General features: G+C 38.7%; 1 protein-coding gene and 1 pseudogene across 1 annotated transcript; both read left to right on the top strand.

Annotated features, from left to right (window-relative positions):
• The first annotated feature begins 883 nt into the window (after positions 1-883).
• LOC140929172 (uncharacterized) lies at positions 884-9,616 on the top strand. Its single transcript, XM_073379039.1, has 10 exons — positions 884-1,204; positions 2,931-3,075; positions 3,217-3,539; positions 3,818-3,959; positions 4,774-5,102; positions 5,351-5,492; positions 6,811-6,956; positions 7,667-7,798; positions 8,635-8,782; positions 9,321-9,616. Exons 1-10 carry the CDS (start codon positions 884-886, stop codon positions 9,578-9,580), a joined length of 2,088 nt encoding a protein of 695 aa, XP_073235140.1. The 3' UTR covers positions 9,581-9,616.
• Positions 9,617-15,087: 5,471 nt separating this feature from the next.
• LOC140929171 (lactadherin-like) lies at positions 15,088-19,637 on the top strand (annotated as a pseudogene).
• The last annotated feature ends 3,732 nt before the right edge of the window (positions 19,638-23,369 follow it).

Raw genomic sequence — 23,369 nt, 5'->3', positions numbered from 1 at the left:
CGCCACATGGTATAAACTGAAAATGATGAAATGATCGTCGCAATGAACGCAATTTATGCAATTGCGTAAAGAAGCCTGAAAAAAAAATTCAGGACTTCAACAGGGTTTGAGCCCGTGACCGGTGCGATGCTCTACCAACTGAGCTATGAAGCCACTGTCGTTGGGAGCAGGTCAACTGTGGGTTCATATGATCCCGTGAAAGAAATGAGTGTTAATGGTATATGAAATAAATCATATTTGAACTGCGGAAATGAAATGAAAGTGAAGAAATGATCGTCGCAGTGAACGCAATTTATGCAATTGCGTAAAGAAGCCTGAAAAAAAATTCAGGACTTCAACGGGGTTTGAACCCGTGACCTCGCGATTACCGGTGCTATGCTCTACCAACTGAGCTATGAAGCCACTGACGTTGGGAGCAGGTCAATTGTGGGTTCATATGATTCCGTGAAAGAAATGAGTGTTAATGATATATGAAATAAATCATATATGAACTGCGGAAATGAAATGAAAGTGAAGAAATGATCGTCGCAGTGAACGCAATTTATGCAATAGCGTAAGGAAGCCTGAAAAAAATTCAGGACTTTAACGGGGTTTGAACCCGTGACTTCGCGATTACCGGTGCGATGCTCTACCAACTGAGCTATGAATTCACTGACGTTGGGAGCAGGTCAATTGTGGGTTGTCGACAATCGTTGCTTTTATCGATCATAGCTCTCGACCAACCAGCGGGCGAAAAATTTATTGTATTGTAAAATCGGCTTTATAGCTTGCACAAAATTACCATTCTTACCGCTTACAGGTAAGTTTAATGTCAAATTCTCTATGCAAACAATTAACGAATTTCATTTTTCTTGGACATAAAGAATGCCAAGATGCCCTTGGAATGGAAAACGGCGCAATTTCCGACGGTCAAATCACTGCGTCATCGTTTCATACTCATTCATGGATTGATCATGGTCCTTACTTGGCAAGACTTCATTTGCAGCACATCTCGAATGCGCGAGCAGGAGGCTGGCTTGCCGCCTTACCAAACGATGCCTCACAGTGGCTACAGATTGATTTAGGCAATCGGCACTATAACGTAACAAGAGTGGCCACACAAGGACGACAATCTTCTGATCAGAAGGTAACCAAGTACAAGTTACAATACAGTGATGATGGAGTGGCTTTCAGCTGGTATGAAAACGATCAAGGGCAACCTAAGGTTAGTAATATTATAACCTTTAAACGTCATTAACTACATGGTAGTTTTTTTTGTTAAATGAAAAACATTCAGCGTATTCGAGAGCTTCTTACACTAAAAAGAAGACGACTACGGTGATTTTCTCAATATTAAGTTATGTGCGTGCATAAACCAACGTCATTTTTTTTTTGGGGGGGGGGCGACTGAGGGGGGTGATGTGATAGCCGTCGTCATTCAACTACGGGTTTTCGCTAGAATGTCGTAGTGGCAGCGGAAATAAGTTATCAAATGTTACTAGTTTTATCATTTTTGCGATCGGGAGAGGGCTTAATCTTCTTCTATGCATTACCTTTTCTGGTGAGCAATTAAGCTTTCCGTAGTGTCTAGGTTTTGAGAATACGCAAAAAAACTTTAAGGTCAATCTCGCCTGGTGGTGGTCATCCAAATCTTCAAATCAAAAGGGCTCGATCTACTACAGTTTTTACTGAATTTTTATTGAAATCTTTTTTACACTTGGTTACTATGCTCCAAGTCTTCTGAAGAGTCAACGTTTGCTGATATCAGAACGTAGATTATTACTATTATATCATTATTATTATCTCTATTATCACAGTCTTTGCTGGTGTTCTTTTTGTGCATCAGCCGGGCGCAAACCATGCACTTAGAGCGTCAGTCACTCAAGTCAATCATTCTGTTCATACACTGAGCACCTTTCTAAGAATTCGTGCAGATCCCAGCATGCAGATCTATTGAATCTCTGTCATACTAGCTCTCTCTGATACTTTCTTGATGTTTTCTACCATACCCTTCTTCACTGTACCAAGCGCACCAACAACCACAGGGATCACTACGGTTTTCATATGCCGCATTCTCTGTATTTCTAGTTCTAGGTCTTTGTACTTGCATTTTTTTTCAGTTTCCTTCAGTGCGATGTTTCTATCTGATGGAACAGTCATATCAATAAGTTTGCAGGTGGAATTCACTAAATCTTTAACGATGATATCTGGTCTGTTTCGCTGTTATAGTTCTATCAGTATTGACTGGCATGTCCCACATGATGGTGATGTTGTTATTTTTATTGTGGATCACGGTCTCTGGTTCGTGTTCGTACCATTTGTCTGTAATCTCTATATCATGATCTTTACATATGCTCCAATGGAGATATGCTGCAGCATTATTGTGCCTGGAGATGTACTCTGTTTTGGCTAATACCTCACATCCAGATACAATATGGTCCACTGTCTCCTCATGTTGCGAACACAATCTGCATTTGCTCTCCACTTGCTGGCCACATATTACTTTCTGGTAGTTTCTGGTGTTTATTACCTGGTCTTGAGCTGCAACAAGTAGTCCCTCTGTTTCTCCTTTCAAATTACTTGACAACCATTTGTTGGTAGTGACTGTGTCTACATGAGGCTTCTCTAGGATCTTTGGATACTGGCCATGCAATGCTTTGTTTTTCCACTTTTCTTCTTTCATTGACTTCATCCTGGACTTAAACACGTGTTTCAGGGCTTTAGCATTTTCAGAGGCAGATTTATCTACTCTGTTCTGGCATTGTTACTTCCCTTTTGAATTTAGTATTATATTATTATTATTATTATTATTATTATTATTATTATTATTATTATTATTATTATTATTATTATTATTATTATTATCATTATCATCTTGACAAATGAATTCCCAAAAAGTGAATTGAAACTATAGCTTTCTAACGAGTAATTTTAATTTCTTACGTATTTAGGATTTTGCTGGAAACACTGGAGACGCGAACGATGTTGTTTCTTATAATTTGGACCCACCAATCAGGGCTCAATACATTCGTTTTCTGCCTGTGACGTGGGATAACTATATATCAATGAGAGTGGAGCTTTATGGCTGCATTCAAGGTTTGGAAGACGTTTTGGACAAAAATTAACTAGTGCTTTTGACAAAAGTTTTAACTTTCAGTGTCCAAGTTTGAGCTATCACGAAAACTTCCTGAAAAACTCTCATCTAAGTTTTTATATACCATATTTTACTTGTCTTAGGATGTCAACAAGCTCTTGGTATGGCAAATGGTGCAATCACAGACGAACAAATTAACGCCTCTTCGGAGCATGATCCTATCACACATTCCCTCCGATTTGGCAGATTATTTTATACATTAAATTCAGGAGCTTGGGTAGCAAAAGTTTCCGATGACTCCCAGTGGATTCAGATTGATCTTGGCGGAAATAACATCAAAGTGACGCTTGTGGCAACGCAAGGCAGGGCAAATTACGGCCAGTGGGTTACATCATATAAGCTACAGCAAAGTAACGATGGAGCAAATTTCAAGTACTACAGAGAAGCAGGGCAGCCCGAAGATAAGGTGAAATTCAAAGTAGCAGTTGAAATTTTAAAGAATCAATAATATATTCTCACTTGATTTTACCCACATGACGTTATTAATACATATAATACAAAAAGAAATCTAAATTCCCAAACAGTTTGGAATAATTATCCGTTTGAATTTTCCTGCTCTTAGTTCCAGCACTAGGTTCAATATGATGTCAGTTGAACATTTTGAATTTGTTGCCCCGAAATTACTGATTAATGTTTTAATCATAACTAACTGACTTCGATAACTCATTACTGTTCAATTTCAAGGTTTTTACTGGAAACACAGATCAGAACACCATTAAATCTCATGAATTGAATCCACCAATCAGATCTCGCTACATCCGTTTTCGACCAGTTACGTGGAATGGTGGTATATCAATGAGAGTGGAACTGTACGGCTGCGCACAAGGTACATATGAAGAGATCTTTCCCACCAGTTTATCAGTGACGGTACATTATCGCTAATAAATTGGGACATTTGGGGACTGGTACATAGACCTGTCCGTAATAAACAACGTTTGGGTACATGTTAAAAATAGCATGCGATTATTAGCAATTATTGAATGAGGCTGAGTAGCATTTGAAGAATTGTGCAGATCGAGGACGATGTTATCCACCAAGACTGACTGGCCGAAGTGAATAACATTTTAAAGCTCTTAACAAGCTTAACTCCTGGTAGACGTTCTTCTAAACGTTGGCGTACTTTTCGGCACAGTTTCATAATATTAACACAGGTGTTTTTCTTGCAGATACTCCTCATTAAGTAGATAACGTCCATCGAGCAATGACTTTTGCGTTTTCTTGCTTTCCTTCCATTCAGCTTTAGACAGAAATTCAGGGATTTCGTCTTAGGATAGTCGTGAACGCCATTCTTTTTTTTGGTTCACTCGTGAATATCGTGGAAACGACGTTGATCGACGGTCTATTTCCCATGCAGCCTCTTTTCCAATCAAAGATACCATCGATCAGCCTCTTTTCCAATCAAAGATACCATCGATCAACCTCGTTTTCAATCAAATATACCATTGAATCGATGGTATATTTCTAGCATCTTGCAAATTTGGTCAGTGCCCGTTGGTTATATATAATGAAGAATTAACCAGAGGCTCTAAGCCAATCAGAAATTGCGAAATATTTTGAATGAATAATTTATCCTTTCCTATATAGGAATGCGCAATGCATGTGTATTATATGACCTGGTGTCTTTCAAATGTATTTTTTAGAATGTCATCATGCCCTTGGTATGGAAAGCGGCTTAATCTCTGACGCTCAAGTCAGCGCTTCCTCTGAGTATAGTGATTTGTATGCTGCTACTAAAGGTCGACTGAACAACAGTCCAAAGCCTTGGGTACCTGCTTCATCTGATGCAGATCAATGGCTGAAAATTGATGTCCTAGGAATGGGGCGAAAGTACGTTAGAGTAACGGGTATAGCAACGCAAGGAAGGTACCATCTTACTGTATCCCACTGGGTTACCAAGTACAAGGTCAAATACAGCGATGATGATGTCACCTGGCAATTCTATAAAGAACACGGACAAAATAGTGTTAAGGTCTGATAGAGAGAAACTAATCTTAAAACTTAATATATTGGTATAGTTATATGGCCTCCCTAAAGCTATAATAGTTTCAGAAAACAAATGTGTGTCTTAAAAAGCAGTTATCATTTACCTCTTAATTATGACATTCTCTAACAGTATCTGACCGTACGTAAAGTCTTTTGTGTCATAATGATAAACATAGGGGTGTATTGACTGAGAATCTAATGTCGTTGTCGCACTATAATTCTCTTTGCAAAAAGGAATTTGCTGGAAACTTTGATAAGGAAACCGTTGTTCACCATGATCTCAACCCACCAATTAAGGCCCGCTACGTCATGTTTCGACCGGTAACGTGGAATGGTCATTTAGCCATGAGAGTGGAGCTGTATGGTTGTACGAAAGGTGATAAAAGACAATTATTCTTAGTTTTTACATTCAATATTTTATATATGGTAATTTTTTTTAGTCCTTTAACTTTTTTTCAAATTGTATGTCGTACGCTCGAAAAGAAAACGCAGTAGTAGATTGAAGCTAAACTTGAATAGGCCATTCCTTTGTTTCCCCGGGCCTCTGTATCAAAACGAGATTAAGTGCTCAGCCTTTGATATGGAAATGATTTTTCATTCTCATCCAAATAAAACTCATTTTCACAACGCAGGTTGTGCACTTGGCCTCTTTTTAAAAGTGAGGGTTTTTGGAACTCAGAGGTGGACTCTTGAGTCTTTCCAGTAAATGGAAATATATTTAGGGTGCACTCCTTTGGGATGATCCGGATCAGGATTAGTTATTCGAGATCACTTGGATCATGGTAGGTCAAATGAACCGATGAATCCTCGTACAGAGTGGATTCATCGCTTCATTTGTAGAACATCAACAAACTTATTCCCTGCGGTACTTGCCAACAAGATAAAACATGAACTCATTAGAGATTGAAAATGCCAAACGATTATGATTTCAGCTTTTTTAAAATCTGATGCCTTTTTTAGTATAGAATCTTGTAGATATTGTTTTCTTTTTGATCGAGGAGGTTTTGCCTGAATCGCGTCAAGCCTTTGAAATCGCCGCATTTAGAACTTCTAGACCCTTCAAGTTCTTTTATCTTTGCCAGCGGTATTTCGAGTGCGCACAAGTCATCTTTTTATTGAAAAACCGATGGTCATAACCGAGCCCACACTACCAAGCGCACGGCCAAGTCCTGGGTTCACAACGGTATCTCAGCAATAAGCAGCACACGCTCAACAAATCAACAAAGATCTTACTGGAATTCATGCATTTTTTTTCACGAGTACGTCAAAATCGAGCATGAGAAAGAACGGCTCTGCTTTCAGGATGTGACTCGGGATAAGGATAAATAAACTCGAACCGGCATAAAATGGACCGCTCAGAAATATCACATAATTAAAGTTGCTCGACTAAAACGATTTTGGAAACTACACAACTCTTTACTAAACTATATTAACAACAAAAAGCCAATTATGTGTAGTAAAACGGGAAACCTCTTTTAAAATCAAGCTTACCTAGAACTTTCCCCATTGTAATGTAAGATTTAAAATTATTTTATGTTTATGTAGTTTGTTTCGATGTGTTTTTATTCGTTTAGTCATTCAGTCTTTTCGCTAATTTCATAACCGTTTTTGGTACATTAAGGTTTTTGTATTCTCTGAACGCTAAATATTGAGAACATTTTATAGTCCTTAAAAAGAAGTCGTCTGTTTTGTAGAGTGTGCTTCATCATCCATTGGCATCGAGAAAGGAAACATTCTTGATTCTCAGATGACTGCGTCGAGTGGAGATGCATCACTTGCTCGTTTAAAAGGACGCTTTGCTTGGTGTCCTTCGTCAGACGCTCTTAATGAATACATACAGGTGAAAAAAAAAGGACAATCGATTTTTGATCTGATATGTAACAAGAAATAGTGTAAAATCTTATGAGACACGAGCCAAAAGAACGTCTAAGGATTGGCTCTTACATGCAAGGTACATGTAATCCAAGACAGTATTGGATTCCAGATTCCAGGTGATAGAGTCCAGATTCCTTGTCCGTTGAGCTTGGATTCCGGTTTTTAATCTTAGCTTAGCGTTTTTCTGGATCTGAATTCCGGATTCCAAAGCCTAGGATTCCAGATTCCGCAGGCAAACACTTCATGGATTCCGGAATCCAAATGACCTTACTAAGGAAGATACGGAGGAGGATTAAGTTACTGCGGCAGTGTTAAATTTGAATTATTGAGTCACTTTCATTCAAGCCTTGGCTTAACTTGACGTGGATTAATGGTTAACGCCAAGGGTCAATTTAATAAAATTTTTACACGTGTAATTTACAAGTGTAGCCATTGTTTTAAAGTCTGAGAATAATAGCTACACTTGTAATTTGATTAGCTAGATATTGTTTGAAAATAATATGCAACTATTCCTTTATATATTTCTGAAAAAAATATCACACAAAAAATTATTTATACAGGTACTTGGTCTGATAGTTGATTTCGGTTACGGCTTTGGCCAAACATAAACTACTGATGAGCATTTGTGCGTGTCTCAGAGGGTCATTAATGTCTTTTATGCGTTTAAACATGCAGGTTGATCTGGGAGGAAAGTTCCGTGTTTGCGCTGTAGCCACTCAAGGAAGTCCTGGTGAACAAAAGAGGTTTGTCAAAGAATACAAACTGAGGTGGTCTAACGACAATGTAAACTGGGACACAAGCTCAGAGGTAGGACCAGTTTAAATAAGTACAGCTTAGCTTAGCAGCCTTTGTAGTAAGGATAATGTTTTCGGCAACGTTTCGACCGAATGCAAGCCAGAGGGTGGACTTTCACTGTAGCGTTATGAAAATGCGACTTAACGCGCGTAAAATTTACGCGGGTACTAGCAATGTTGAGGCAATATACGATTGCACCTCAACTTTTACGTTCACGTGCGACACTTCGTACATTGCCTCTATTTTATTTACCCTTGTACAATCTACCCGTCTACACAGGTAGAAATTACGCGACAGTGAAGATCCCGGCTAGAATCTAGTTTGGTCCAAAAATGTATACCCCACAGTCCCGAGTCATTTATTGCTTCCTAAGGATTGATTATGAATGATTACGTCACAGACCAAAAGGGTTTGGGATACTTTCCGTCCACCATTCGCACTGAGATAATATTTTTCATCTCCCTTAAACAAAAACAGTAGAAAAAACTAAAATAAAACGAAAGTTAACCAAGTTGTCAAGCATGGGTTGAGGCCAATAATGCTGAATTAGATTTTCAGGTGTAACCAAGGGCAGAAACATAAGGAACAACTCATTTTATTGATTATATCTCAAACCCTATTTAAACGTTAAGATTGACAGTTGGATGCACTAAAGATGTTATAGCTAATGTAGAAAGAGAAAACAGGGATAAAAATTCATTAAACGATTCTCTTGATAATAATAAAATGCAGTAGATATTTCATCGATATTGGCTCAAAAAGAAGACACGAGAACGCACATAAAAAAGAAACTAATAATTTTAATATGGTTACCTTAAACTTTTCATTTCATGTAATCGATTCCACAGGTTCTAACTGGAAATACAAACTGGCGGGACATAATAAAGAATTATGTTCCAATAATATACGCTCGGTATGTTCGACTTTACCCGATTCAGTGGTACGGCAGCCGAGGATGTATGAGAATAGAGATATATGGAGAACTTTGGCCTGAAGGTAGGCATGTGCTGCAAGTTGTACTGCCTCGTTATGTGTTTCATCGCCAACTATTGCGGCCAAGCGCCCGCGTAACGTAAGCGGTTTCTTCGAAATCTGATTCTCAAAATGGAGTCAAATTTTACAAAGAAATGATGGTTACAATAATAAACTGCTAAGTTTTCATCTCTTCATCATCTCCTTCTTTCGTTTCCTTTAATTGTTGTTGTTATTGTCAGTTAACGTCTAAATATGGATTGGAAGGACAACACTACAAAGAAAAAGTTAAAGTTATTTGTTTGTTATATAGTGGGAAGTGCACTTAGCCGGCTTATCCAGCCAGTTTACAGGCACTATCGGGGAAAATTGCAACGCCGGGCAATTCACAGAAATACTGGCATCAAATTGAATAAACGAAGTTATGAATTGATGTAATTAGTGTTGGTAAATCTCACTGGTAATTGATCTTTCAAAAGAGTTTAAGTTAAAGAAAAAATGATAAATTCGAGGCGGGTTAATTTACTATAAAGCGCTAATATTTCTTTTTTGCCTTTTCTAGTTCCAGCGACACTGTTTTCCCCCATTGGTTGTAGTCCTGCACTTCAAAATCAAGTGATTTCGTCGATAAATACCACCCAAACTGGGATAGATTGCTTTAAACTGTGCTTGGTAAACGAACAGTGCAAATCGTTCAAATTTAATAACCCAATGCAGAGGTGCGAAGTGCTTTCCTCAACGACTGAACTGCAGAGTGGAGTTGAACTCGAAGAGGGATTCAGTTGTTACGAACCTCCTTCCTATCAAAGAATTTCACCGTAGTGGTGGTGATCTTGCAAATATTTCTTACTAGAGTAGAAGCACACTACGGTAAATAGGTATTAAGTGATAATGTTGCAGAAGTCTTAATGACGTAATTACATGAAATAACCTCTAAGTCATTGTTTCTAACCTGCGATCAGGCGTTCTTCTCTTGTTCTTTGTACGGTGGGATTCGCCGACATTTTCCCTCCCGAAAAAAGAACGCCTGATCGCAGGTTACATTGTTGTTAGTGTAAATTAACCTGTTTTCCAAAGGCGGTTAGAGAATCCCTAGCACTTCAATCGATTGCTGCGTCTCGAAATCAGAAATTTAACAATTGTACCAAAGTAAATTATTACGTAGTGGAAGACAGATCACCGTCAATTTCAGTTTCAATTCTGACGGATATTAAACGTCAGGAAATGAAACGATACATTCCATTTCTTTTTCAATATTTAACCCCCTAAGATAGCTGTTTTTACGTCAATAATATTTTTAAACCTTTCTTTTTTCTCTCTCTTTTTTAAGCCACAGCTTAATATATTATCCTTGTTGTATATTCTGTCTTTTTAACGCTATGTAATCAATCATAATAAATAAAAACGATCATTGAATTGAACTGATATCATTGTCTGCATATTTTTTGTCTAGTTATAAGGATTGTACAAAATCAAGCAACTATTTTAATTGCTTCCTTTTTAGCTTTCTCCTATTATCCCGACCCCCTGGAATGTGTGAGCCGTCCCAGTTCCTTGTCGTGTGGCAAAGTTAGCAGGAAGTTCTTTCTGTACACCTACCAAGAGGTTTTTCTCCTAAGGTTTGTTTTATTTTATCGAGCTACCCCAATCTGATAACACGAAGCTCTTCGAAACTTTGAAATTTCGATGATTCGTTCTTCCTGAAAAGAATTCTCATTGTTTTAGGGCTTGTGTCTATTGTTTTTAGTTGTTTCGTTATTGTTTCCTAGCTAAATTCTGTTAACTTTTCCGAGAGCTTCCAGGCGGCCCAAGACAAGAGAAGCAAATGCCATTGATAATCTTTTTGGAATTCCGTAGAAGTTTCCTCTACATTCTATAACTAAAGCGCAACGACTATAATTACCTTTCTGTTCAGTTCATATGAAAGGATCGGATTATTAGCAGGAATCATCTTACATAATTTATTAAAAGAGGCTGACGTTGATGCGGGTAGCTATTGAATCATTTATATTCAACTTTCTGTTTTTGTGCGCTGTTATAACACTTGATATAATTAATATCGAGTCGGGTCGAGCCGACAGTATGACAACACTCACAACAATTAATAAGTCTCCGAAAATGAACTTTGCAGTTATAAAAAGTGATCTCGACCACGACGTGACCCATAACAACGGTCCTTTTAATATATAATTTGTGTTATTGTACGATACACGCTGATTGTTGACCATCGACAGGCGAATCGTTTTATCCGAAATCATTACACCTCCCTTCACATCCCGAGTTTATATCATCAGCTTTTGTGATAAAATAAAGTTGACTTAATTTGACTGAACCACACACTGTGTAGACAAAATTATTAGGTAGGAAAAATCTGCAAATGTAAACCGGGGACACGCAAAGATTATACCTAAAAATACACGTTTCTCATTTTAGACTTGAGAGACGCGATTCATATATGTAGGTAATCTATTTTATCAAAGCATCAAAGAAGAGCTACAGTTATGCGTTTGATGCATCTCTGGTTTGCATTTCTGGTAGGTAAAACAAAAACTTTAGCTTCTTTCTATTCCTACTTCATATCAAAATTGAAGCGCATATTAAAACCTTTATCGGTTAAGGTTTGTGGTTAATATACTGTCACTGTCAATTGTCACTGTCATCAATGTTGAATTTTAGTAATTTAAGAATCACTCACACGGCACGATTCTTCTACGAGAAGCGCCCGACGTTTTATCGCCGACAGAAAATCGGGAATTCACATTAATTTTCAGTTTAAAGTTTAATTCATTTCTACAGATAGCGCGGTCAAACGAAGGTCATTGGGCAGACCAAGGTAAGCAGTTTTGTTGAAGATTGTGCTGTTAGAAGTTTGATTCTTTATGATGTAGATATTATAGCAGGAGCCGATAAATGGACCCCGGGATATAGCCCCGGGGGGGGGGGTACTCCCATACATTACCTATACTGGTATGTGCCGCCCAACGGGGTCGTGATTTTTCAAGCTCCTGATTTAGAACGGAGTATCCATTTCAGAGGTGTTTTCTAGAACGGGGTATAATATTTCGAACGTACGAAAGCTCCAGTTTTGTAAGCAGCCATTTGAAATTATTCAAGGACAGATTGCTTTTAAAAATACGGTTCAATGCGTTCACAAGCAAAGTGTTGTACTCTTGTCGCACCCTAGAACGGAGTATAAAAAATCGGCCCATTTCTAGAACGGGGTATCAGTTTTAGGGCGCATTCTAGAACGGGGTATAAAAAACTGGCCCATTTCTAGAACAGGGTATCAATGTTAGGGGAATTTTTTTTTTTTGAACGAGGTGCCAAATTGGGGTCCCGCGCGGCACATACCCACCCAAAAAATACCCGAGTGCCCACTCCATACCTGGCTAACAGTTTGACAACCGGAGGAAGAAATTTGTACGCTAGAGGTTTAATGCAATAGTAGTGATCTAAAAAACATTGTATGGAGATATTTAGATGATTAGGCTTGAGCCTTTAAATTTTAAAGCTTTTTCGGTTTCTATGTTAACCTAAGTATTGGGTAACTTGTTGGTACATGGGTAATTGTAAAACCTACTCTCAAGGCTTCACTACAATGGCCCTGCAACTCTTTTTATGTCATACAATTTTTTTATCAGTATGCAATAAAGCTCTTGGCTTAGAAAGTGGAGAGATCTCAGATGGCCAAATCACCGCGTCGTCATCATACGATTCCAAGCTTCTTGCGCCGTTTGCCAGGCTGAACTTAAAACGAGCCTCGATAACAAAAGGAGCCTGGATAGCCGGCAGTAATAATGTTAATCAGTGGCTTCAAGTTGATCTGAGTCTTCAGTATAACGTCACACACGTAGCAACACAAGGAAGACGGGTATTCCGACAATGGGTTACTGGGTACAATCTGCTGTACAGTGACGATGGTGTCAACTTTTTCTACTATACTATTTTCTACAAATATTTTTCTGACACAGAAAATATGAATTCTCATATATTTGATCTTCGGTAGAAATATTTATTGACACGTGAAAAAACATCGCAGCTATAAGATTTCGTATTAAAACATTTAAATGCCCCTTGTATCTGTCAGGAGTGATAACCGGCTTTTCAACCGTACCTTTTATTCCATTAACATGTTTTTTATTTTCTGATGAAGGAATTTACTGGAAACAGAGACCCGGTCACTATTGTTTCTCATTCACTGAACCCGCCCGTCCTGGGACGCTACATCCGCTTTCAACCTTTGGCGTGGGTACGGCATATTTGCATGAGAGTTGAGGTTTATGTTACTAACAAAGGTAATCAAATAAAAGGAAAAGAAGAAAATAGTAAATGCTTTCAAAAATTCTGTTGAATGAAACAATAAGTCGATTTTTATCGACCAATTGCCTTTTTAAATTTCAATTTATTAAATACAAACATTTGGGTGGACTCATTTGCAGAGTACGCGTATAGCCGTTGCGTTTGCCCGTTAGCATAGCAAGAAACTGCAAATACGGCCAAGTCAAGGAGGTCTCATTTTTATGTGTTCTTTCTCCCTGAAAGTAGTGGGGTTTGTTAAGACTAACGGGACTTAAACATCAACTCCCGCAAGGATACATAAGTAATGAAGACCAACTGGCTGAGTAAAACGGCTTTCGACGCCTGATTTAGAAACCAGTTTTGACAGTTTGGAGGGAAAGGGTAGTGACAAAACAACACTAACTGCTTGTAATTTGGTTGTGTCAGTGCCAAGTGTCGCATAGTGACACCATTTGGGTTATGTAATGCACCTTCGATTTTTAAACGTTTAACGAGCAGTGTAGTAAGAGAAATGGCTTTGCCAAAATAAATAAAAAAATTCGAGCTAGCAAATGCAACGGCCCTACTAGTACTCTGAAAATGAATTCACCCCTTGTAAGATTGGTAATGTAAAAGAAATCTTAAATGAAATTTTTCGGAACCTTTTTTTCGTCTGTAGTCTGCTCGCAGTTGTTTGGACATGCTCAGCAATGCCTTTTTTATTGGAATTCATTAAATACAAACCAGTAGGGTGCGTAGAAAATATAAGACCCAAAAACGAAAACCTCCCACCAAAATCGCTTATAAATAGATATAATCAACTATCTCGACCTGAGATGTGTAAAAACCAATAACTTCTTTAATTATCAGTGAATTTGACACCCCCACAATTAAGAAGGGTCTTGAGGTGGGTTGTAGAAAACGAAGACCCTGTTCAATTTAATTCATTGATAATTGAAGGTCTTGTTGTCTCTTGCACATCTCTTGGGTCAAGAAGCCGCTCCTAGCTGTTTTAAAGTGATTTTCACGTGGTTCTTCGTTTTTTTTGCACTTGAGGGGGGTTTGTAGCGAACAAACACCCTGGTCAAATTCATTGATGGTTGAAAATCGTGCTTTTTCTGATACAGCCCAACCCCAAACCTGAGAGACATAGTCATTTGGCTAGGTGACTGAAAAAAAGAAAAAAGAAATCATTTATGAAATGTTTGGGTATTTGTTTGTTCTGTAGTCTTCTCACAGTCGTTTGAACACGTTCCTTTTTACAATATTATTAATTGTGCGCATGGCCTTCGAGCGAGTAGGCCGCCCTATTTTTGAGCTCTAGTTCGGTGTAATCTCTGTTAAATTTCTTTCACTAAAACCTAAAGCAAAGCGGAAGAAAAAGATGGTCAAACTAAGAAAAGAAACCAAAAGTTGAGGACCGATTTACAAGCGACCAAAGAGGAGGTTGAGAAGCTTTCGAAGCTTGTGACTGGCAAATAGCAAGATGGCGCCTCAACGTCTCCACTTTCATCTGGGCAAAGTAGATCTTTTTACTTGGTCAGTACGATGGAATCATGAAACAGCTACAGTCAATTAAGGCCAAATTGAATGGCGCTAAATTATGGAATGAGATACCAGGTAGAATGAGAGAAATGTCAAAAAAAGTGTTTAAACGAAAATTAATCAGTGTGCTCTTTGAAATATTAAAATACATAGGTGATTACCTTGATGCAACCATGATAACACGAGAAATAAAATCGCGAAATCCTAAGCTTTAACTTCTTTCACTGGTTGCATTAAACAGATTTGTCTTTCTTGCTTTTGAATTTATTACACATATTTCTTCTTTTCTTTTTCGTTGCTTTTTACTTATTATCTGTAATATATCATTTGTAATAGAAATAATTTGGCACGCCTCGACTAGCGTTTTTTTTTTTGCTAACTGCGTGCCAAGAAATTGTACCTGCAATATTGTGATAATAAATGTCTTTTCTTGTCTTGTATTCGATACTGCAAGTAATATGGGTTTTTAATTAACTCTTATGATTTTTGCTTCATTTTTAGAAGGAGAACGACCTGTAGGAATGGAACACGGTGCAATCCCTGACAGCCAAATCAGTGCTTCGTCGTCATACAGCAGTTCGAAACCGCATTATGCCAGATTAAACTCTCAACCAGTGCAGCGGAATAGAAAAGGATCATGGAGTGCAGGATCAGATGATTCCAGTCAATGGCTTCAGATCGACTTTGGCGATCAGTTCACTAACGTAACTTGTGTGGCAACGCAAGGAAGACAGGATTATCCTCAATGGGTTACCAAGTATAACCTTCAGTACAGTAATGATGCTATCACCTTTCACTTCTATACGGACGAACAAGGGCAAGCTAAGGTAAACTATCATTAAGCGAGATGTAGATTACCCATTCATGTGTTTTCTTTTGAGTTAGAACTACAGTAGGGCGGGCGCTGTCTGAGCTAAGGACCAGTTATAACTATTATGATGATGATACGTCGTAGTCTACATCAGATGTTCATGTTCGCCACTAGATCAGTCGAAACGTGAACGATGTAAAGAACAAATCGGACTACATCGTGAGAAAATTGATTGAATACTTAATTGTTATCATCATTATCACCATTGCTATCATCACATAATCACCACTTTCAACATCATCATCGTGATGACGATGATGATGATTATAGCATTTGTATCAAAGATGTTGGCAAGCTTGGCAAGAGTTCAGAAAATTATGAGAGAAGGAGATAACCGAAGAAGGCGCTTGGTAAAGAGCTCCTTTTTTTACCTGTGTAGTCTAGGTACTCTCTTTCTTACTACCATTCTATGATCTCAAAGTATCGTTTCTATTTTGTGACTAATGAGAAACTTTTATAGGTCAAACACCTTTGTCGTTCTGCTTCCATTTGTACTCATAGGGTCACTGAGCAAGAAACCTCATCAGAAGGGAATGAAGTATCAATAGTAGTGGGACCAGACTCTTTGGAGGGGAAAAAGGCGAATAAGAGAGTGAACTGCCCAAAAATATTGACTAGAGAATCAAGTCGAGCAGGGAACCTCGCCTCTTTGTTCGCGTTCGCCCAGTTATTTGCCCCTTTTCCCCTTCTTAGGAGCCTGGTACCAGGCTAAGATATCAGTTTCAAAACGGCAGTAAATTAAGCAGAGAAAACACATGCAAGAGGTTTCGTCCACTGGTTGATAATATTCCAGACACGGATTCAAACCCTTAGACGTTGAACAGCTAAGAGGATGTTACTATTCCAACCCTTCCCCAGTCTGGATAGGGTGTTATCGAAATTGCGGTGTATTTTCGATTAAGTGCCAGCTCCATTTTCTTTATTTTTTAATGTGTAGGAGTTTGATGGAAACACCGACCAGGAGACAATTGTTTCTCATGAGCTGAACCCACCAATTAAGGCACGTTAGATCCGTTTTCTGCCGGTGTCTTGGCAAACCTGGATATCGCTACGGGTAGAACTTTATGGGTGTACACAAGGTACAGGCGTTGTTTATTTACATTATTATCAAGTATTATTTTGAATTTCATTAAAAAATTAAGAGAAAAAAGAGGTAATTACTTAGTGACTGTACTTTTATGTATTTAATTCTTTTTACCTGTGGCGAAGAAAAAAGTACTTTCCTTGGATCACGGATTGCCTTAAACCCAGACAAGAATATTGGCTTTTGAACTACCCGCTTTTGAACATTTCTCTGTCAACGATGCCTTCGACTGCCTAAATCCACATTGTGTTGGCCGTTAAAGGAGTGGCAGGCAGTGTTCTCGACTGAAAACCGTTTTCTTGTTTATCATCGCTCAATCTGGGCTTAAAATGTGAAGTAGTCCACACAGTCTATCGAGGCAAATGGCATTGATTTTTTTAATACTATGAAAGGGCGGAAGACATCCTTTGCGTCGGGCTTTTCTTCCCTTTCGCACTCCAGTGGCGGATCTAGGGGAGGGGCCCGGGGGAACTGTTCCCCCCCCTTATTTTTAGACCAAACTGGGGCCCGAAGGGCCGAAAAAAATGTTTTTGGAGACTGCTCCCCCCAGGCTTATTTCATGGTCTGGATGACCGGGTCCCCCCCCCCCTTATCTCAAGGTCTGGATCCGGCACTGCACTCACCCCCTTTTATCTCTTTCCCCCTTGTACATATTTACGTTTATGTTATAATCAATTAAACACGATCAGAGGTTTATTCCGTACAGCTAAACTTCATGCGAAATAAAATAATTTTTTTCCTTTATTCCATTCAGATCTCATTTGGTATTACATTCTAATCTAATCTCAAGGTTGTTTTATATTTCATCTCCACGTCTACTTTATTTATCCACTTATCATTCAAATTGTTACAGGCTGCCCAAGTGATAGGCATGTGTAAATCTAGGTAACATTTGAGAAAAAACAACCAAGAGAACTTCGAAAGGCGTGACGAGGTAAAGAACTTCTGAACCAGGCCTTCTTCTCTTCCGGCATGCCGTGCATAACTCATTTAGAACCCAAACAGTCAGTTGAACAGTTGCAATTTGAATTTAAAACTCACGAAATAAGAATAAATACTACACTTGATCCTATGTTCGTCTGCGGCGTTCTATTCATTTTTCCTTCGGTTTGATCCACTGATTACGCCGACAAGACAACATTTATTTATTGGTATTAAAATAACACGATTAACAATAGCTAAGTCCCCTAGGTCATGGGCGCGCATTGAGTAACGAACTTTCTTAAATATAACTACAGAATGTCAACAACCCCTCGGTATGGCAAATGGCGTAATCACTGGGTCTCAAATAAGTGCTTCTTCAGAGTGGGACACTTATTTTCATGCTGCTGCTTATGGCAGACTGTTTAACAAATTACATAGAGGAGCATGGTCGTCTCTTTATAATAACGTAAATCAATGGATCCAGATCGACTTGAGTGGTCACCGTTCAAAGGTGACTCGTGTGGCAACACAAGGACGAGCAGAAACTGCTTGGAGCCAGTGGGTGACCTCGTACAGGCTGCAACACAGCAACAATGCAATCACCTTCCATTACTACAAAGAGCTAGGACAAACAACAGACAAGGTAAAATTACTTACTCATTAGATTGACAATGAATTAGCGTCTTTTTTTATTGCAATCTTGGATCTAGGCGATATAGGCTGCATTACCAGTCGCTGTTTGGCAAAGGAGCCCGCGCGTTTCCCCCTAGGGAGGTGGAAATCGAGCCTATCTTGAATCCAACTGTTGCCAGCGAAAACAGCCTCCTCTCGTTTCTTCTTGTCGCTGTTGACTATTCGGGATGGGAAGCAAGGGAGGACCACCAGATTCAAGGGAAAGGATTGGCCTTATTGATCGAATCGATCCGTGCGGGGTGTTCATTGAATCGATGATTTATTGCACGCATCTTTCAAATATGGTAAGCACTAATTGGTTATGAATAATTATCCCGGGGGATTAAAGCCAATCAGAAACCACGAAGTATTTTGAATGAATAATTTTCTGAAATATTTCTAGGGTGAGCTTATTCGGGGTTGTTTGGGATAATATTTTCCTTTCAAATTTTTCTAACAACTTGTTTCGTTTTATGGTTTAGGTTTTTACGGGAAATACAGATAGGGATACTGTGGTTTCTCATGAACTGAGACCGCCAATCAGGGAGCGTTATATTCGTTTTCGTCCACTAACTTGGAACAACCATATTTCAATGAGAGTGGAATTGTTTGGTTGTTCACGAGGTGCGTAATAATAATATTGTAATAATAATACTACTAATGATGATGCTGATGACGATGATAACAATAACAAACCTGCTTCTGCTTCTTAAGATACTAGACAAAAAAGAAAGTTATTGACCTCAATAACCTGAATTCAAGAGTTAATCGGCTACTGACATGGGACAAATGATTCTCATTTGCACGTTTGCTAACATCATTTTCAGAAACACAGAAGCTGAAAAACTTAATTGATTAATCACAAAAATTAATGATTTGTATTTCGAGCGTCAAATTCCCCCAAATCATCATAATACCTTGGAAATTAAAAATACAAGGATGTGACACTGGTGTGAGGGAGGGGTGGCCATCATCTACCAACGTCGTTATCCGAAAGTGAGGGTATAACATCACACATGCAATGGGTAGGAATAGAGGCCAGCTATATGGATAGGAAGCTTATAATTTAAGACGTTTACCACGAAGCTGGATAAATATCTCTACGTCGTTTCCTTATAGATTGTCATGATCCACTGGGTATGGAAAATGGTGCAATCTCTGATAAACAAATCAGTGCATCCTCTGAATGGAATGAAAAGCACTCTGCCAACATGGGGAGGTTACACTTTGACGGAGGAGCACTGGGCAAGGCGAGCGCATGGATTTCACTCACAAAAGACGGCGACCAGTGGCTACAAATTGATCTCTTTAGTTTGGGTAATAAATACACCAGAATAACAGGTGTAGCTACACAAGGAAGAAGGAATGAAAACTACCAGCAGTGGGTGAGCAAGTATAAACTGCAGTACAGCAATGATGGAGTGAATTTCCGGTATTACAAAGAACAAGGACAGACTGCGGACAAGGTATTAGCCGCCCTTAGGTTTTCTCAGATTTCTCACTAATTATAAGTGGTTAACTTTTGCAATAATCGAATCGTTTTAAAAAAGCTAAATGAGTGTTCCACATGACCGCATGCAAGGAAAGAATGCTGAGTACAGTTTATTATATTAATAAACTTGAGTTATTCCTACCTGATCATATGAAATTGTGAATTTAAATGAGATAAAGGTTAAATTTATTGTAATGATTTAGTATTTTTTCATTACGATCGCTTACTCTCCTTAACGAGACAGGTGAAAACATTAAACCTTCACAATTGGCAGTTTCACAAGTACCCCCTTATGTTTAATATTATACAGATAAAAGTTATCATGCGGCTCGAGTAACCCTGACGATAACCACATATATATACTTTTTATTATATATTATACCTACCTGGTCAGGGGTGGATAAAGTTTTTTTGATAGCGTTCTTTAGGTACGGATCATCTTGGCTTTTCATTTAGATCTTCATTCTAGAACTATCTAACTTTACAGGCTATCACAGGAAACACTAACTGGCGGGACGTTGTGAAGAATTCCATTCCTGCAATTTACGCTCGGTATATTCGCCTTTACCCTTTAAAGTGGTACGTCAGGGGATGCGTAAGAATGGAGCTTTATGGGGAGCCCTGGCTAGAAGGTAACGTAAAGATACAACATATGTTTAGTTTAAATATAAGTTCCATAACGTCAGAAAATAATATTGTTTTCGTGGGAGCGCAGTATTAGAGACCTTTAGCATTAGGTTTTTCAAGGAAAACCGCAAACCGCAAAATGTCACGTGACCACGGCCTTGCGGTCACGTTTGCAGTTTGCAATTCACGTTTGAACCGGCCCGGAAGGGCTTCTAGTGGAAAGTGATTTACGGCAAGGTTTTTTGCCACTAAAAATTGTACAGCCTCGATGTGTTTGTTGGATTTTGATCCCGAATCAATGAATTGTTCCTGTTTTTTGGGCGATAAAAGTTGATGCAGTGATGCACTTCGACTTGATGAAAAACAACATTGCGGCACTAAACAACACTAAACAATGAACGCGTGGCTCAAATCGATTTTATATTCCTGCCGTACTAACATAAGAACGTTTTCTGTTCTTGTTACTGAATTCATGACTTAAAAAATTTCTGTTTAGTTCATATTTTTAACGTATCAGCTGACGTATCACTCCGCGAATTTCATTATTTTTTTAAATTTAATCTTTCTTTACGACTGGGAAGCCCAGGCTTCATAAGCCTTCTGGTTTCCTCTGGCCTCCCTTGCCAACTTACAATTCCCATATGTATTCTTGTATTGTATTATATTTTGGCTAAATAAAAATGAAATGAGATGAACTGAACTGAACTGAACGCCTTGCTAAAATTTGAAATCTCGGCAACGTGAAACTGCAAACGCGTAACGGCAAACTGATTCTAGAGGTCTCTATTATCTCAGCTGCCCTCAGGTAAAGTTTTCAAATCTAATTTTTTAGCATATTTGAATATTTGTAAATACTTTGGTTACTGTCGCCTTTTTTCTAGTGCCAACTACAATATTTACTTCCACGGCTTCAGGTGGGGCACTGCAAGGTCACGTCATCTCCACACTGAATAATACCAACGCCATAGATTGCTTTAAACTGTGCTTGAGGACCACTCACTGCGAGTCGATCAATTTAAGCGGGAAGTTGAAGATGTGTGAATTAAGCGGTTTTACAGCTAAGGCGCAAATACTTGAGGAACGGGAAGAATTTCACCTCTTTAAATCGCCTGCTCACCAAGCAATCTCTCTTTAAGTGTCAATTCTTGAAACTTTCATGAACGATTAATATAATGGCAAACGTTTATTTAATGACAGACTTAGCCACAAATCAGAAGGAAAAGCTTAACGCCCCTTCCCATTCCATAAATAAATGAGGAGACCAGGACAAATCGGCCATTTTTTCCTCTCCCATAACCCAGAAATCAAGAATGATAATTAGGTTGCACAAAGTCCAAAAGCTCCTAATTATCGATTTTTTGATGGGGGTTGGGGTGGGGTGGTGAGATGGTCTTACATGTGCGTTTTTCTTGTTATAAATTGCAAATCAAATTTACCAATTTAGATCATGTGATTAAGTAATTCTCTTCTGGAAGTCAATACTCAGGCCTTCAATATGGTTTCATTGTATAAGGAGCGCTATGGAACAGAAATGACCAGAGGCAGAACCTTACCCGGCTTTTAGCGGCACGAAACACCTGAAATTATTTTTACTCCCCCTTAGACAGGATGCTATCATCCATTTCAGGACTTAACCCACAGCAAACCTTGCGAGATGTGTTCACCACATGCAGGCCAACTCTTAGAACATTTATGATATGCTTTGTTATACACTAAAAGCACAAAATTACAAATTGATACAGAAAGATACAGATTGTGAACACGGTTCATGCGCTCCCTCCCTCCGTCTCAAACAGAACAGAACTAGTGTAAAAAAAAACATGAGAAAGGAATGGGTAAGAGAGGGAATCTTAAGGTGTTGGCCAAGGGATGTGAATTTCACTCAACTTATTTTTAGAGGCTGTAATTAAACTGCGGTGTAATTCCTGAGACGCCCGCACATTTTAATGGATTGTTTGAATAAGCAAACAATGCAGAGTATTGTAATGGCGACTGTTGAATTCTCTCTTGACGACACTGGATACAAGTTTGCAGACCTCTCTGGAAACCCACTTTTGGATTAATTATAAGCGTTTTATTAGCCCAAAAGTCTTAAATTTGTAAAAGTTTTTGCTGTAATTAGCTGAATAGCGAATCAACAATAAATTATTGCAATCATGAGTTAAATCCGCGTATGAAAAAAAAAATAGACAGTCAAACCTGGTGTATATGGAAACCATATATTTGAAGTGGTCTCTTGTCATCTTCATGAAAGTAATTAGACTTGGTACAAGTCGACCTCTTGGCGAGCGGAGCGAGCCTTTTTTGGCCACGAAGCGACCAACCGAGCGGCGAAGTCGCGAGAAGTCCCGCGCCATATTAAATCAATCCGACGAAGGACTTGTTTGGAAAGTCTAGAAAGTAATTTGGTTGTTTTAATGACAGCCTTGAAAATTAGCAACAAGTCACCTATCCTTAGTCACTGTAATTACTTTTAACATCCTTACTTGTATTAAATGGGCACTTTCCTAGGAGGAAGCATTGATCGTTTATGAATAGCGTGTATAAGTCGAAAATCAATTATCCTAACAAACATGATGAATAACCCTTTTCCAGGCGTTCAGATGGTGGGGACTGCGCAAGGAGATCTGAGCAGGAAAAAAAAAAACAGAGCCTGGGGTGGACTGGGGTGTCAGAGCCTCCTCTCTCCTTATTTCTCTCTCTCTCCCTCTCAGGTTTTTTTTTTTGCCCTTATTTTTTTCTGCTCTCTGACTGCGCGCCGCAACCAACTATCTAAATCAGCCAGGAAGAGCCTAATGATGAATATGTTTGCAACGCATTTTTATCCTTTTCCTCGTTCGATTTGAATAACAAAATCTTTCATTTTCACTAGAAAAAAAACTAAAACACTCTACTTATTGTAATAACATTGAGATATTATCGTGAAGACGGCATACTACACTCATTTGCCAGCTTCACATAAATCCCTGGTAAATCTCTCAGCACCATGTTTTGTAACTGAGAAGACGCTTAACTTGGATTTGACAGCGCAATAAGCAGTACCGACCATTTCCATGGGTGAAATTCGAGACAAGAGCCCTTTTGCCATTAGCGCCTGGAAACGAGGCGGACGATGGTG

The sequence above is a fragment of the Porites lutea genome, chromosome 2 (genome assembly GCF_958299795.1).
Source record: "Porites lutea chromosome 2, jaPorLute2.1, whole genome shotgun sequence".
Classification (NCBI taxonomy): domain Eukaryota; kingdom Metazoa; phylum Cnidaria; class Anthozoa; order Scleractinia; family Poritidae; genus Porites; species Porites lutea.
Note: the sequence above shows the minus strand (reverse complement) of the source record. Positions and strands in the feature narration are given on the sequence as shown.